The sequence below is a fragment of the Centropristis striata genome, chromosome 3 (assembly GCF_030273125.1).
Source record: "Centropristis striata isolate RG_2023a ecotype Rhode Island chromosome 3, C.striata_1.0, whole genome shotgun sequence".
In the NCBI taxonomy this organism is placed as follows: Eukaryota; Metazoa; Chordata; class Actinopteri; order Perciformes; family Serranidae; genus Centropristis; species Centropristis striata.
The window spans coordinates 33,211,005-33,226,703 of NC_081519.1; the positions used below are offsets into that span (position 1 = coordinate 33,211,005).

The 15,699-nt window shown below is 38.5% G+C and overlaps 1 protein-coding gene across 1 annotated transcript in view; it reads right to left on the reverse strand.

The window, feature by feature from the left end:
- Positions 1-15,699, reverse strand: part of LOC131966009 (dedicator of cytokinesis protein 3-like) — a 223,979-nt gene that overhangs the window by 38,585 nt on the left and 169,695 nt on the right. The window contains exons 11-16 of the mRNA XM_059328541.1: positions 13,927-14,008; positions 11,659-11,719; positions 9,833-9,980; positions 5,852-5,940; positions 2,340-2,465; positions 662-786 (exon numbers count right to left, since the gene is read on the reverse strand). Coding sequence (XP_059184524.1) covers positions 662-786; positions 2,340-2,465; positions 5,852-5,940; positions 9,833-9,980; positions 11,659-11,719; positions 13,927-14,008 — 631 coding nt within the window. The remainder of the gene's footprint in view (positions 1-661; positions 787-2,339; positions 2,466-5,851; positions 5,941-9,832; positions 9,981-11,658; positions 11,720-13,926; positions 14,009-15,699) is intronic.

The following is a 15,699-nucleotide window of genomic DNA, read 5'->3' on the forward strand; positions in this document are numbered from 1 at the left end:
ATGATATTTCTTATTTTAAAATAAAAAAACTAGACACATTTTCTGCTTACAGAGACACAAATTTGCCTCCACAACATATATCAAAACTGTGACATTAATAGTGCTGTTTAACAATAAATTATTTTTCAGATTTGTTTTTAAGTAACAAAGTAAGAATAAATCAATAATAAAAACAAATAACCATTTGCCTTTTTGATTGCATCTCCATAACATATATCAAAATTGTGACTTTAATTTGTTCAGGAAATATGATCAGAAAAAGTTAAATGCAATAAAAGACACCCTATTAACGGATTAGAATTGTAACGGGTTTAAACTTAGCCTCGGAAAAAAAAAGCTTTTTGAAATTAGCTTCTTTTGCACATTTCTGTTTCCAGTCACAGCCACATTTTGGAGAAGTCACTTCTTTTCATAGTCACATGACCACCACACCAGGGTGTTGAGTATATGTCGCTTAGGGATTTAATGAGTTAATGTGAAGCATAAAGCTGAATATGGGAGATTCTAGAAGATTTAAAGTGTTTGTTACACCGGTGTCACCGTGGGTTCTTATGGGTTAAGAACCGACCGGAACAGGAGAACAGGTAACTGTAGAGTCAAAGGAACAAACAGTGGACTGAAGGTTTTTGCCATCAGTTGTGAGGCAGCGCTGCTCTCTGACCTTGAGGATCTCTCCATCGGCGTAGAGCACGTAGACGGTGATCTCGATGTTCTTCTGGACGCTCTTCCCGCCTCTCTCGAAGTCCCCTCGCTCCAGGGTCAGGTACAGGTCGTTACGGATGTCCCCTGGACACATTTACACACAAACACACAAATAAACCTGAGAGTTTGTTTCACATTCCACATCAGAAAAGCTACAATGTTAATATAAAGCTGATAATGCAGATTTTCTCATGTTGGACTGGAAAATCTCTACATCAGCTCATGCTCTGTCACTGTTTCTTTCTGGATATTATAGGGTTAAAGTGTCCACAAACACACACAAACACACACACACATACAAAGAGTCTCACACACATTTAAAGCTGAATGCCTCTGACACACACGAGACTAATGACCCGTGTTAACGTGTGCAGATTCATTTATCATCTCAGCTTGTCCTTATAGAGGAGATGTCACCCTTAATGTATCAAGATGGGAGTTAAATACTCGCTCCATCACTGCCTGAGGGGAGGCTGTACACGTGTGTGTGTGTGTGTGTGCGTGTGTGTGTGTGACATGCATGTTAATGTGTGAAAGACACTTCTGCATATGGCGTGTGTGTGTGTGTGTAGGTGTGTGTAGGTGTTGAAGGGCAGTTTGAGGTTACATGTGAATCTCTTTGGTTATAAAGAGGTTTTCCCTCTTAAAATTAGAAAATATTTAAAGATATTTAGGAGTTCAGATATTGCAGAGGATGCATGCAGCGATATTAAAATAAATTAAAAGGAGCGGGAGCTGATTGTTGTAAATCCTTCACATCTTTTCACGACAGTCCAGTTTGTTAAATCCTTCCACTGCTACACAGTGCAACATTACATATAACTTAAATATAAAAAAACACACAAAGGACAATAACTGACAAACTGAAGCACACTGACACTTTCTCTGAGTCTGTAGAATAAAATTATTTTAAATGACAGCAGATGTTCAAAAGGCATCAAACCGAGAGCACACACACACACACACACACACACACACACACACACTTCTAAAAGATGAAATGTTTTCGTGTTTAATCAGGTTGCAGCCAATTAATAAATAAAATTAATTAAAAAATAAATAAATAAATTGAAATTGAATTTTTTTTCTCTCAAACATAAACAAAAATACTCCCACAGCATTATGCTAATGAAACAATCAGCACGTTTCATATCTGTTTGTGTGTTTTAGTTCCAACACTGAGTAGAAAACATCGAGTAAACATTTTCACCAATTAAAACTCACCTAATGCAGCGATCAGGTTAAAGACAGTGTGAAGTATTTTAATTGGAGAGTGGAAACACTGACTGAACTGTGTGGGCTTCTCTTTTCATTATCTCTCATTTGTTTAGTGGCTGTGAAGCTGAGAGCAGCTGGAGGAATGAATTATCATTGAAACTGTAGAAAGTCGTGTCTGTGCAGGTTCGTCTCGTTCGTCCAGGTAGAACATGAAGACTGGATAAATAATTAATGTTCACCGCTCAACCAAAACACTTCTGAAGGAAAAATATACAATTTATATGTTTCAGATTAAACACTAAATGAGATGCAAGAAGATGAGGACTCAGTCTCCAAGTTCTTCCCTTTTCCTGCATTAAGTTGTGGTTTTCTCCGACCCACAGGAACAAAGACTGGCTGGGTGCGTGTGGCGGACTCACCTGGCATGATGACATCAGGGAAGCCCAGTTTGCGCGTCATGGCGACGCCCCTGTTGAAGATGAGCGGGTTCTCCCTGCGGACCTGCTCCATGTCGCCCCTCAGCAGCTGCAGAGAGATGATAAGACCTGCAGGGACAGAAGGAGAAGCTCACAACCTCAGCCAGCGTCTGTTTATCTGTTTATCGGTTTATTTGATGACCACTTCGCTGCTTTGAAACTTTGAAGTCCCTAGAGGTGGGGATAAATTGATAGAGCATAGTATTGCAATATTTTGTGTGGCAATATTATATTGTTTCATGGCTGCCAAGTATCGATATTTAGTGTTTGAACATCAGTTTAAGGAGTATACTGTAGATACTGGTATCATATGAAACTAGAAGATCTAAGGAATCTATCGACACCATGTGTGTCAGGATATCGTGTCGGGAAGTTGTTGAAATAATGGCACAAAGTTCGGCTTTTCTGCGCTTTATTAAAAAAAAATTGAGAGCAGTAAAGTTTTTGAAAGTTTGATAAAATGCTGCAGTTGTTGTCGTCCATACATGTTTGATATCAGTTCAGTTCAGTTTGACTGAATACTTTGTTGGTCAGTTTGTGGGTTTGACTCTCATTGTGGAGAAATAAAAAGACTGAAGTGAGATGAATACACTGAGAATTTTCTCTTATTGGACAAAACAATTCTTGATTGAATTTAATTTTGTGGACACAGAATGCAGTTAAATCACAATATATTGTATCGCATATATTAAAATCGCAATAATATCGTATTGTGACATCAATTTTCAAACAGAGAAATCTGTCATTTTAATCAGGGTAACTGTGCGTTTTATTTGGTGTTGTATCTTCTTTATGCATGTGTCAGTGTTGTGGTCGTCTGCCAGCAGCTTCATGAATCGACTTTGTATCCAGTTTTAAGCCAGATTTTTATGAAACCCTATTTAGATCTTGTCGAAGGATTTTATATCATTAGATGTCTGGATTTTAAATATCAGAGAAACAAGCTGAGGAAATATTAGCAACAGCTGAGAACGTCCTGCGTCTCTAACAAACAGCATCGGTGAATTATAATTTTATGCAGTGTTTTCATAGTTTTAATCAGTGGTTCATTTGTTCTGGAGAGGAAGAGAACTCTGCAGATAACTCAGCTCCCAGTAAAAACCTCCTGAACATCTGGATCTTAAGTTATCAGAGAAACAACCTGAGCTAAAAGTTAGCAGCAGCTCGGCTTGCAGCCTCTCTTCAGACATGCAGAACAGCATCGGAGAATCACTTTATTTTAACATAAAACTGCTTCATTCTATAAAAAAACCTCCTGAACGTTGAACACTGAATGAATTCTAACTGTCAGAAACTGACTGTAATGACTTCACGGCTCTGTCTTTTGTCATTGTTTGGATTGAGAGACACCCAGTGACAAAAAATAAAATATTGCTTTAAAGTAAGTGTATGTTGAAAACAGTAAACCATCTGGTTTCTCCTGTCAGACTGACAGATTTCTGCTGGACAGTCCTGAAAAAAAACATCCAGCTGGAAGTGTAATAGTTCCCCGAGCCAAGAAAGCCACTTATAAAAACTCCTAAAAGGTGATATTCCACACACACACACACACAGACTTTGCTGTTTTGCACATAAAGTATATTGTTTTTTATCCTGCTTAAATTAACTTAATTTGCTATTTTTATTCTGTTTTTTAGGAACACATCTTGTATGTCTATTGTCCGAGTTTGCTTTTTGCACTGTATGTTGTTGTATGTTTGTTGTAAGTTTTCTGGCTCTTGTAGTATATTTTATGTTACAAGTGGTATATTTTATTGTTACCTTTAATGTAAGTCTTCTGCTTTGTTCAAGGCCCATTGTGACTATCTGGGTGAATAACAGCCAGCATCCAACCAGAGTCTCCATGTGAGGTAATAACTTACTATAGGGCTTTGGGATTTGTGAGATATTAGAGGTGTTTGGGAGCATAATATAAACAGTTTGAGTTGTATCCTTTTATATATTAAGGTTAAAAGTAGATCTAGCAGCTTGCACGTGTACAGAAAACGTGCACCATACGTTGAGCTGTGGGCTGTCACAATTCTGGTTTACAGAAAGGTTAAATACTACGCCTGGATACAGAGAAACTCAGAGAACCCAGGACTGAATTGGAGACGGAACCCTTAGCAGCCTTTAAGATTTGACAAGTGTTCTCCCGCTGTACCTAGGCAGTCCTGATGTCTGATAATAAAGAAAACGAAAAGGAACATCAACGTGCTCTTTGATTCATTTTCTCACTCAAGAGAGGTATTAATTCCACTACACATTCTGAATAATCATATTTACCAAACACACTGGGTCCCTGAACTACAGCTACATTTCTTAAAGAAACATTTTGGGGCCACAGCAGTTCACAGCCTGTAAGGAGAGGGCAGAGCAGGCCGACAGCTCCCTGCAGTGACACCAATTAAGACGATTTCCCAGCTGATGTCAAGCACTGACATGCATGTGTCAGTCAGAGCTGCAGACTGCTGCGAGGTTTGTGTGTTTGTTTTCTGTTTGGGTTCTGTGTTCTCGTGTTGAATGCTGCTGATGCTGAACTGATGCTGCAGCCACCAACAGGCCTCCGTGCTGCTGTGCTCTCTAACAATGTGACTTTCTCAGAAGTTAAATACACTGTAAAAAAAATGCTGTTGCTTTTACAGAAAAAAAATGGCAGCTGTGGTTACCAGAATAATTCTGCAAAAATACAGTACAAATGTAAACAACTTTACAGAACAACTTGTACATTTTACTGGTATTTAGTGTACAATAAATAATAACTGAATGTTAATTTGCTGGTATCCAATTCACAATAAGCAAAATCTGCATGTAAACTTTGCATAAATATTTAGTATAAAAACAGCATCATCCTGTGAAATTAGCAGTAAAGGACGGTATAATCTACAACTTTAAAATGTATTTTCTTTTTTAAATTACTACAGTTTTAGGATGTAAAATTTACAAGTTGTTCTATAAAGATAAACATATGTACTGTATTTTTTACAGAAATATTCTGGTAACCACAGCTGCCAGTTTTTTTCTGTAAAAACAACGGGACATTTTTACAGTGCACAGAAGAGACAGAGAGCAAACACAAACACGTGATGCAGATAAAGATGAGGCTAAGGTTAACATGTTGTTACTAGGGAGGAAACTCATGAAGTCACAGATCTGCACACAAGGCAGCGAGAGAGGGCTGCTAAGATTATAGAAAAAAATTATAATCTCTTAGCAAAATATTTGGTAAATCTTGAGATCCCAAATATACTGTATATACTACAACTGCTACTACTACTACTACTACTACTACTAATAATAATAATAATAATAATAATAATAATGATGATGATTAAAAAAGCATTTTATCTTGTTTTCTTATATCAAGAGTAAATAGTAAATGAAAAAAAAATTAATTAAATACGCAGCCCCAAATGAGAGCATGGAAAAATCCCACCCACACACACACACACACACACACACACACACACACTGACCGTAGTTGGTGCTGGGTGCTGTGTATTTGGTGCTGGACTTGCGGATGATGTTCTCATGTATCTGGTACCATTCGTTCTCATTGTTACACCTGCAGAACAGCAAGAAACAACAGGCTAATGACAAGAAACATATTGACAACAACAACAACAACACAAAAATGTGAGAGACTTTGTTAATTGGTCTTTTATCCTTTTCACAGGCTGTAGTGAGCTGAAAAAGATAAATGAAACTAGAAGATCTGAGATACTACTGGTACCAACAGGAAAGCAGCCCGGTGACCTCTGACCTCTGACCTCAAGATATCTGAATGAAAACGGGCACTATGTGACCCACAAGTCTTCTCTTTACAGACATGCCCACTTTATGATGATAACATGCAGTTTAGGGCAGTAAAGTGTATAATTTTGTCCTATTGTATGTGACTATTTGTGCACCCTGTGTCTGTGAGCTGCATGTATCAGGTATGACTAGAAAGCTGAGACTCTTGTGAGGCAAGTCTGAAGTTGGGCAAACGCTCACAAAGGAAAAACAGACATGCCCACTTTATGCTCATTCTTTGCATTTAGTACAAATGTGTTTAAACAGCCTGTGAGATGCATAAATTGGGAGACATAACAAGACAAAAAATCTGTGTGGGACCCTTGGCTGCTTTTCTCTGTTCCATATGATACTTTATTAAATCTATTTGGGCTGTTTTTAGATAAGACATGCTGAAAACATGCAGTGTTTCTCCTAGAGTCAAATGTTTTTTGTGTCCTCTTGTATGTGAATATTTGTGCGCCGAATAAATCGGGTCTGACTGGAAAGCTGAGACTCTTGTGGATTAAATGAGCCCAAATGTCCATTTAAAAGGGGTCCCTTGACCTCTGACCTCTAGATATCCAATTCTTTTCTACGGAGTTCTACGGGTATCCACGAGTCTCCTCTTTACAGACATGCCCACTTTATGCTTATAACATGCAGTTTGGGGCAGAAACCTGCACTTTTCTCATGCAAAGGTGATATTTTTTTCCTTAATTCCCATACTGTAAGAATATTTGTGCATCCTGGGGTCCCTAAACAGTCTGTGAGCTGCATAAATCGGGTATGACTGGAAAGCTGAGACTCTTGTGGATTCAATTAGCCCAATTTTCTTCATGTGTGATGATGTTCATCCCCATCGTAGCATTTCTTTGCAGTGACATCATGTCCTGTAATGTGACTGTCTTGTCTTTTACTTCACACCAGTAAATGTTCTGAAATAGCGCACAAGAAATCTCCAAGTAGAGCCCATATTTGTTATTATTTAAACAAATTGTTTACATATGATGATCCACACTTCATGTAGAGTCAAATGCAACAAAGTTGACATTATATAACTGCGGCTGAAACGGAGCGTGAGCCACCAGCCACCAGCAGAAGAACAAAACTCCTCGATGCAGAAAGAAGAAGAGCTGCCGGCTCATTAAAGCTGTTATTGTTATTATGATGATGTTTTTGTTGCTGGAGATTGTGAGGAGCTGATGGCTTCAGTGACATGTTAACAGTTTTCAGTCACATCACACGCAGGACGCCCGAGGTTAACGGAGAGGACGTGTGGAGCCTGAACCGTCACGAGTTCAGCTGAGCTCAGCGGCTCAGTTACATCATGTTGGGACTGTGAGCACTGTGGGGCTCCTGCAGGCAAGTCTTCAGAAGATTCAGCCGAGAGGGATTCCCTAATGTCTGCCATCAACTCTCTGTGTGTGTGTGTGTGTGTGTGTGTGTGTGAGAGACAAGAATGTGCTGATGGCATTGTGAGACTGCAGAGACAAAACAGTGAAGTGGCTGTCTGTAGCTGCTGGGGATTCTCATCCTCTCTCGCTCCCTTTTCTCTCCTTAATGTCAGAGAGAGAGGGGGAATAGTGTTACATGAGGTAAAGAATAAAGAATAAAGACACAAATGGAAGAGGGGAAGGAGGATGTTTGTGGTTACGGAGAGTAAGAATATGATAAAATATGTTGTATGTCAGCCTCTTTATTGTCTCTGCTGCCTGCTGATCTTTAACACGTTTTCCTGGACGCGAAGCAAACAAGCATCATCATATTTTTCCAATGAAATTGTCCTTATTTTCTCTGTGCGTCAGCCAACAAGCAACACGACTTATTGCTTGTTTGCCCTGGCTTTATTTTTGCTAATTAATTGAGTAGTGAGGTGCTGGGTAGATTATAAAACAGCTCAGGCATTCGGATGGTAACACTCTTCATCATACCCTGATTATAAGTTTATATCTAAAATATAACAGTTTAAAAATCTAAAATCTAGTTGAAGGAATTAATAGAACTTAAGAAAATAATGCTGGTGGTAAATAAGACACTTGTTAATTTACAGAATGAGAAAACAGGGGTGACAGAATATCAGATAAAACATTTGGAACATTTTCTCTATCTGCATTCGTTCACTTAAACAAATCTCCCTCCAAACTACTTTGCCCCAAAATGTTCAGTTTATAATGATAAGATCATAACAGATATAAGGTACTTATACTTTCCTTTAATGTTTCCATTTTATGCAACTTTACACAGTAAATATTGTTCTGTTTACTCCACTACATTTTTCTGACATCCTTAGTAGTTTTCAGATGACAGTTTTTCATCATCTTCATACCCAAACTGAAGGATGAAGTGTTCCTTTATGTGTTGAAAATATTTACATTTACATTTACATTTAGCAGACGCATTTATCCAAAGCGACTTACAGGAAATAAAGGGGAACAATCAAGGTATAAAATTTAAAACAAATATTCTCCTTCTTCTTCAGCTAAATAAACTTCTTAAACACCAGCTTGCATCAGCTGAAAAGTCCTTGTCACAAAGCTGAAAACAGCTGTTTTTTTAATAACTTTTCAGAGATATGTGGTTCTCACAGGACAGCCACGCTACACATATATGATGATCTGATCGAATATGATGCATCACTGCAGATGAAACTACCCAACAGGATATAAAGGAGGTAAAATGAACCTGAAACATCTACAGCAGGAGAACTGCAGCAGGAATATTAATCCAAAAACATCAGACAGAATGATAAACATTTTTTTTAGGTTTGAATGTAGGATTTTTACTTACAGTGTTTTTACAGTGTTGTTTAAGTACTTAGATCTGAAATACATGTGAACTTGCAGTACTTGTTCCTAATAAAATGATTGTTCTGACTTTATGAACCTTTCATAATCTTTCTCTTCACAATCTTTCTCTGAGAGAAGTTGCAGCAGTCTTTAACTTGTGTTTGTGTGATGACTCAGTTGAGTGAATAAATCAGTTTTAATCAGCACATCTTCAGCCTGAGAGTACGAGCCAATTCGGCTAAAAGGAAAGTTTTTCTGCTTATAAATAAACTTTGTTTCAGCAGCATTTTAGTAGAAACACCTGCACCAGTGTTATAATAAAATCTGCAGCTCATGATCGTTTTTTTGTAAAAACAGTGAAAAGTCTGGCTGCAAAACTTGCTTAACACTTAGCATCTAATAACAGTATACAACTGTTAGTTATTTTATGGATAATTCATTTAAAAATCCATATATGTACTGTAAATACTCTCTGCCTTTCACAGTCCGAATGTAAAACATGTAATTAATAAACATAATGTTAAAAAAAGTATAAATCTGCACAAAAAAGGAAAAACATTGTCGAAATACCTTGAAATTAATTAAAGTGTTTAGTTTAGTTTTTACATCGTATTCTTTGGCTATAATAAGATAATCCATCGGTCCAGAATTCTGGATGTAAAAACACGTAAAAACATGTAAAAGTACATTAAAACGACCCTCCTTCAGAGCCCATCAACAGTATCTTGACAGATTTAGGCTTTAAGTTTAATATTTGGAATAAAAGTAGTTTACTGTTTATGGCATTTGCAAGAAAAACCCTGTAGAATAATACAGTATTTGTTTGTGTACTGATTGTGTCTTTGTGTATTTGCTTCAGTATCTGTGTGTGTGTGTGTGTGTGCAGACACCTACGTGTAGACCTTGAGGACGAAGTCTTTCTCCTCCTTGAGTTCGGAGATGGTCTGCAGCACGTCACTCATGGCGAGCACAGCGCAGCCGTACGGCCGGCGGTACTGGACGTGTGGAGGGCCTTTCTTACTGTCGTTCAGCAGCATGCGACCTGCGGCAGCGAGTGTGTGTGTGTGTGTGTGTGTGGGAGTTATACAGAGAGAAATATGGGATTCAGACATGGATCCACATTTATTCAGCAGCATGAAAACATACAGGCTGATTTCCTGTAAAGTATACTGTACTGGAACTCAAACAGTAGATCCACAAAATGTTGTCCACCAATAAAGCAACATCAAGGTAAAAGCCTCGTAGATTAACTATCAGGAGAGGAGGTGGACGCCGGTGTTTGTGTCTTGTTTTTGAAGCTTTTTCCAGAAGTAGCCTACTGTTTTGTAAGAATAACAAGGTGTATCCTAACCTTAGTGGTTTTACAATACAAAACAAGACAACGGTTTTATAATAATAACAACGTGGTGAAAACTGAAAGTCACATTTACAGGTACATCTAAAAAAAAAAAAAAAGAATATGGTCAATCATTTCAGAAAGTGAAACTCATACATTATATAGATTCATAAGGCGTAGAGTGAAATATTTCAAGCCTGTTTTTCTTGTAATTTTGATGATTCTGGCTTAGAAATCGTGAAAACCCAGTGTCTTATAAAATTAGAATATCGTGAAAAAGTGGCTTGAAGTCCAGAGTCCAGTCAGTGGTGGTTTGGGGCCATGTCCTCTGCTGGTGTTGGTCCACTGTGTTTTCTGAAGTCCACAGTCAACATAGCAGCCATCTAGCAGGACATTTTAGAGCTCTTCATGCTTCCACAAGCTCTTTGGAGATGCTGCTTTCATTTTCCAGCAGGACTTGGCACCTGCCCACACTGGCAAAGGTACCAAAAGCTGCTTCAATGACCATGGTGTTACTGGGCTGGAGTGGCCAGCAAACTGGGCTGACCTGAAAACCATAGGAGTCTATGGGCTGTTGTCAAGAGGAAGGTGAGAGACACCAGACGCAGATGAGCTGAAAGCTGCTATAAAAGCAACATGGTGCTGTAGGCTGATCTCCTCCATGCCACCAAGTATTAATGCAGTAATTCATGCAAAAGGAGCCCAACCAAGTATTGACGTATAGAAATAAACATACTTCTCAGAAGTATGACATTTGTGTTTAAAATATCCTTTTTTTATTCATCTTATGTAATATTCTAATTTTCTGAGACACTGAGTTTTGGGTTTTCATTATCTCTAAGCCATAATCATCCAAATTACAAGAAAAACAGGCTGGACATATTTCACCCCTATGTGAAATGAATCTATATTATACACGAGTTTCACTTTCTGAAATGATTGACAAAAAATATTGAACTTTTTCCACTAATGTTTGGAGATGTACCTGGTCATGTGTGTTTCAACATGTTAGAAACATCTCATCACAGTTAATTTTTTTGTACAAATCAGAGTTTTGTGAAGAAATCATACAAACTCCTTCATGAGATTACATTGCAAATAAGAGCAGCAGATTCTCAAAGCAGAAAATATTCACTGTGTATATATTTTGTTGAATGATGGCTACGATGAGGCTTTAATTGATGGTTGTATCTGATTTACTTTCCTCTCTTTATAAAAGATTTATTACAGTCTGATGTAGAAGCTGGACTCAGGAATGATCCATGCACTCAAATCTCCTCTGACTCTGAATGTTAACCTTCACAGAGTTCCTGTTTTGTTTCAGGGCTGGACTGTTAAACATTGTGTAGGTGTTTGACATAATGTATAATAACTGCAGTCTGACCTGTTCTGATGACCTGAGAGATGATGTAGAGATCTCTCTTCATGTCTTTGTTGCTCAGGTCCTGCAGAAGCCAAGACAAAGAAAACACACACAGCACTGGTGTTAAATAAAAAAAAATCACAGAGAAGGTGGAGATAATATGCAGCAGAGATGAAGTTTTCACTGTAGAAAAGCACGACTGGAGATTTCTCTGCAGGACTTTTTAAAAATATTTGCCCCGAGCACTAAAACAGCAGTTTGACTGAAATGAGTTGATGTTGTCACAGCATCCAGCTCCATTTCAAAAGTAAAGAGACAGACTGTTGTGTTTCTCCTGCTTTTATAAAATGTTAATTCACTTTTGGGCTTTTTATGCCTTCATTAGAGACAAGAGAGAGACAGCAGGGAAAGATGGATGAACACAGGAACCACAGGAGCTTTAATTGGTTTATTTTTACAGAGTGCCTCGTCTGTTGTTCTCTTTACTTTATTTACTGTAATATTATCAGTCTGAATCACAAACCTGCAGTGAGTCCTGCATTCGTTAAGTATTTCTGACATTAATAGGTTTCCAAACTCGCTCATGAAGCAAACTGGAGCAGCTTTTGTCCAAGAGTCTCATACTAACATATGAATGAAAAAGTGTGTTTTCATGACCGCTCCCTGCTGGATTTCTGCAGAGCAGAGCGACGTGATGTGACCATAGACTGAGGCTGTATCCCAAAGTCAAGGATCCTTCCTTCGTAGGATCCTTCCTTCGTAGTCGGGTCCTCCAGAGGCGAAGCCAGAATCCTTCCTATCACTGTATAACACACAAGCCTTCAGAGCGTGCAGGTGTGTATCATTTAATAATTGGACGTCCTGCTTAAATTCAGCGCTGCAATTTAAAAAACAGTTCACGAGATGGATGTGTCTTTGGCATCAGCACTCTGACACAAATTTGTGGAAATGGAAGAACATGCTTTAAGGCTGAATCTCCGATATTTAGCAAGTAAAAGCCACAAAGTGGATTAAACCTGAATATTTCATTGATCCTGGCTGAATTTGGCCGCTACTTAGTTTCATAAAAGCAGCGGAGCATAACTCACCATGGAGATGTGTTCTGTGTTTTAATTTTCATTTTATTTTACAGTACAGTACAATAACAGTTATGAATTATTTATGAATAAAAATAAATGATAATAGCGGACTGTTGATCCCTGTTAACACAATAAACAAATGTATAACTTTCTGAATGGCAAAGCTATGTATACTTTGCACATAGTACATTGTCATCTGACGCATATGAATTAACAATTAAAAACTTTGGCGATTGAGACGGCATCAATTAACTTAACCGGCAATGTATTAAGATGACGTTTATCATCTTTTAGCTAAATATTCTGGCATTTGTTGATGCATGTTTTGCTTGACTTTGAAGACAAGTTTTGTAAGTGATGTGATAACAAATATTTAGTTTAAACTGAAAATACTTATATATTTAAATTCATATTGCGCTGCCAGTGTCGCTGTTTCTTCGCTTGCAGCTTTCAAATCTCCCGGTAGACCGGTGTGTCCAAGGCTTTATGGGTACTCGGGGTGCACGGAGGAAACACACATGCATCCTTGGAATTTGGGCAAAAGGAGGACTCTGTCCTCTGGAGGATCCTGGACCTCGGAACAGACCTTCTGCGGATGTAGATGACATAGTATCCTTCAAATTCAGCCGTTTGAGGATCCTTCCTTGACTTTGGGATACAGCCTGTATATAAATATATGACTGAAGCGGCATCCTCTTCAATTCTACAACAGAGCAACAGGGGGCAGTGCACTCCTACTTTTATATTCCTCCTCACAGATCTTCTAATTTTGCCACTCTCAAACTACATCAACCTCCTGCATTGAAGCAACATTTTATATGACTGTGTGTATGTATTTATTGTACAGGACACACACAGGGACGCAGACAGGTTTTTAACCAGTGGAGTGAGGACATATTTTTGGCAGTAAGGACATTTGGGCCAGTCCTCTCTTCTTCAAAGGCCTGTTGGTTGTTAAGATTTGGTTTCAAAGTTACAATAAGAAAACTTGTTTTATGTATGAGCTTTAAAAGCTCTTGCTCCTGCTCATCTGTAAACCCAGTAGACATGTAGAAATACAACCATACAATACATTAGATTCAAAAAGATACCAAAAAGTACAGGAAAAATAATCCATTACTGGAGATGTAAATGGACACAAAACAATATAAAATAAAAAGTCATGAAAAAGTGAGGTTTGTGTGTGTGTGTGTGTGTGTGTGTGTGTTACCGTGAAGAGGGCACACAGCCTGTCCACCTTCTCTGGATTCTTTGGTCCTCCGTTCTTGTTCAGTCTGACCATGAACTTCTCACTGAAAAACACAAACAGCTGTCTTTAACCTTTAACTTTGGGACAAAGATTTAGTGAAGAGGAGCAATACTGTGAGTGTGTTCCAATACAAACACACCGTTTAGTAGCCAGAAAAAGATTTAAGATATCCTGGTAAATAGTATGTCAGAAACAATAGGATCACCAGGATTTTCTACTGCATCTGGTCTTATTCTGCCGTCTGTAAACCGGCTGCTTTTCTGGCTGTTCTGACCCACAATCCTGCAGCATAAAAGAGCAAGAGGATCAGAGTTCAAGCAGCAGTGGGCTCGGTCACACATGCATGAATGCATTACTGCAGGTGAGTGACCATCGCCTGCCGAGGCAACGTTCCTGCTGAATGTTCAGTGCAAACTGTGACCCACATGGTAACCTCACACAGAGTGGTTGTAGCAGGGGCGCAGACGAAGCTGTCAGCAAATGATTTCAACTCAATGAGTTATTTTTCCACTCCATGCCTTAACCAAAATATGTTTTATTTAAACATTTTTAAATAAACTGTAGTGTAAACAACAACCAACATATTAACATAAACAAATGGAAGTTTGTGCATGAAATTCCCAGTCCAGCCAAACAAATTTACTGACTTGAAGTTGACTCAATTAAGGACCCAAAAACATCTCTCCTCCTTTCATCACCCTGAACATACTGCTGGGCAATTTCTTGTCTGTACAGTCTGTCAAGCCTTAAGGATCAGTGTTTCCCACAGGATTTTCTGAGACTATGATGGGGGGACCCAAACAAAGCAGGGGGGTCCGGGGGCATATTCCCCCGGAGAACCTTTTTGCCCTAAAAGCCTAAATTTGGTGCCTCTCGCACATTCTTATGCCACTATTCCATCTTAATCATTGCATATTTTAATGAATTATTGTAAAGGAGAATAAGGGTTCTTCTATGTTTTATTTAAGGCATCTTATTTTGACTGTCTTCTTGTAAATTATGTGGTGGACTCTGCTAACACATCCATGTGCTCTTATTTTGAAAGCTACATGTGGTTGCTTTTATTTTGAAGGCGGGTCTAACACGTTCTTACCGTAACACCTTATGGTGTGTTATATTACCGCTGAAAGTCTGAACTTGGAGCTCGGAACAATGTCGAAAATTCGGACAATTGTGTAGACCTTGAACGCACCATTAGCTGCCGGACTCTCTATGTGCTCTGCAATGTAAATAGACTAACTAACGGAACATTAATCCTCTGTTTTACTGACAGTAAAAGTTGGTTCAGTAACTGAAGAGCAGAGATACATTCTGCTGCTGATGGTGAGGAGGAGGAGACAGACTGGTTAGACACAGCAACAGTCAGTGTCTCCTCACTAAGAAAACTACAGCCACTGACAGTCAAGTGGGGTCAACCACTAAGACTTGTGTTATTGGTTAAGATCAGTCAGAGTTCACTGGAGTTGAACGCCTTGCTATGCTGAGATGTAAATGTGCTTCATCACTGTAAGCAAATGTTTTATTTGCCTTTATTTGCTCTTATAGAATGGAAGGAGAATATTTGGTAAAGTTAATTTCCCACGTGTGTCTGTGCATTATAGAGAGGCCCCAACTGTACGTATACTGCATGCAACAGTATGTATTTAATAAGCTGCAGCACATATTTATAGTAAAAAGAAACAGTATTTAATTTGAAATGCAGCATCTGATTGGCTGAAGACAGCGGAGAGTGTT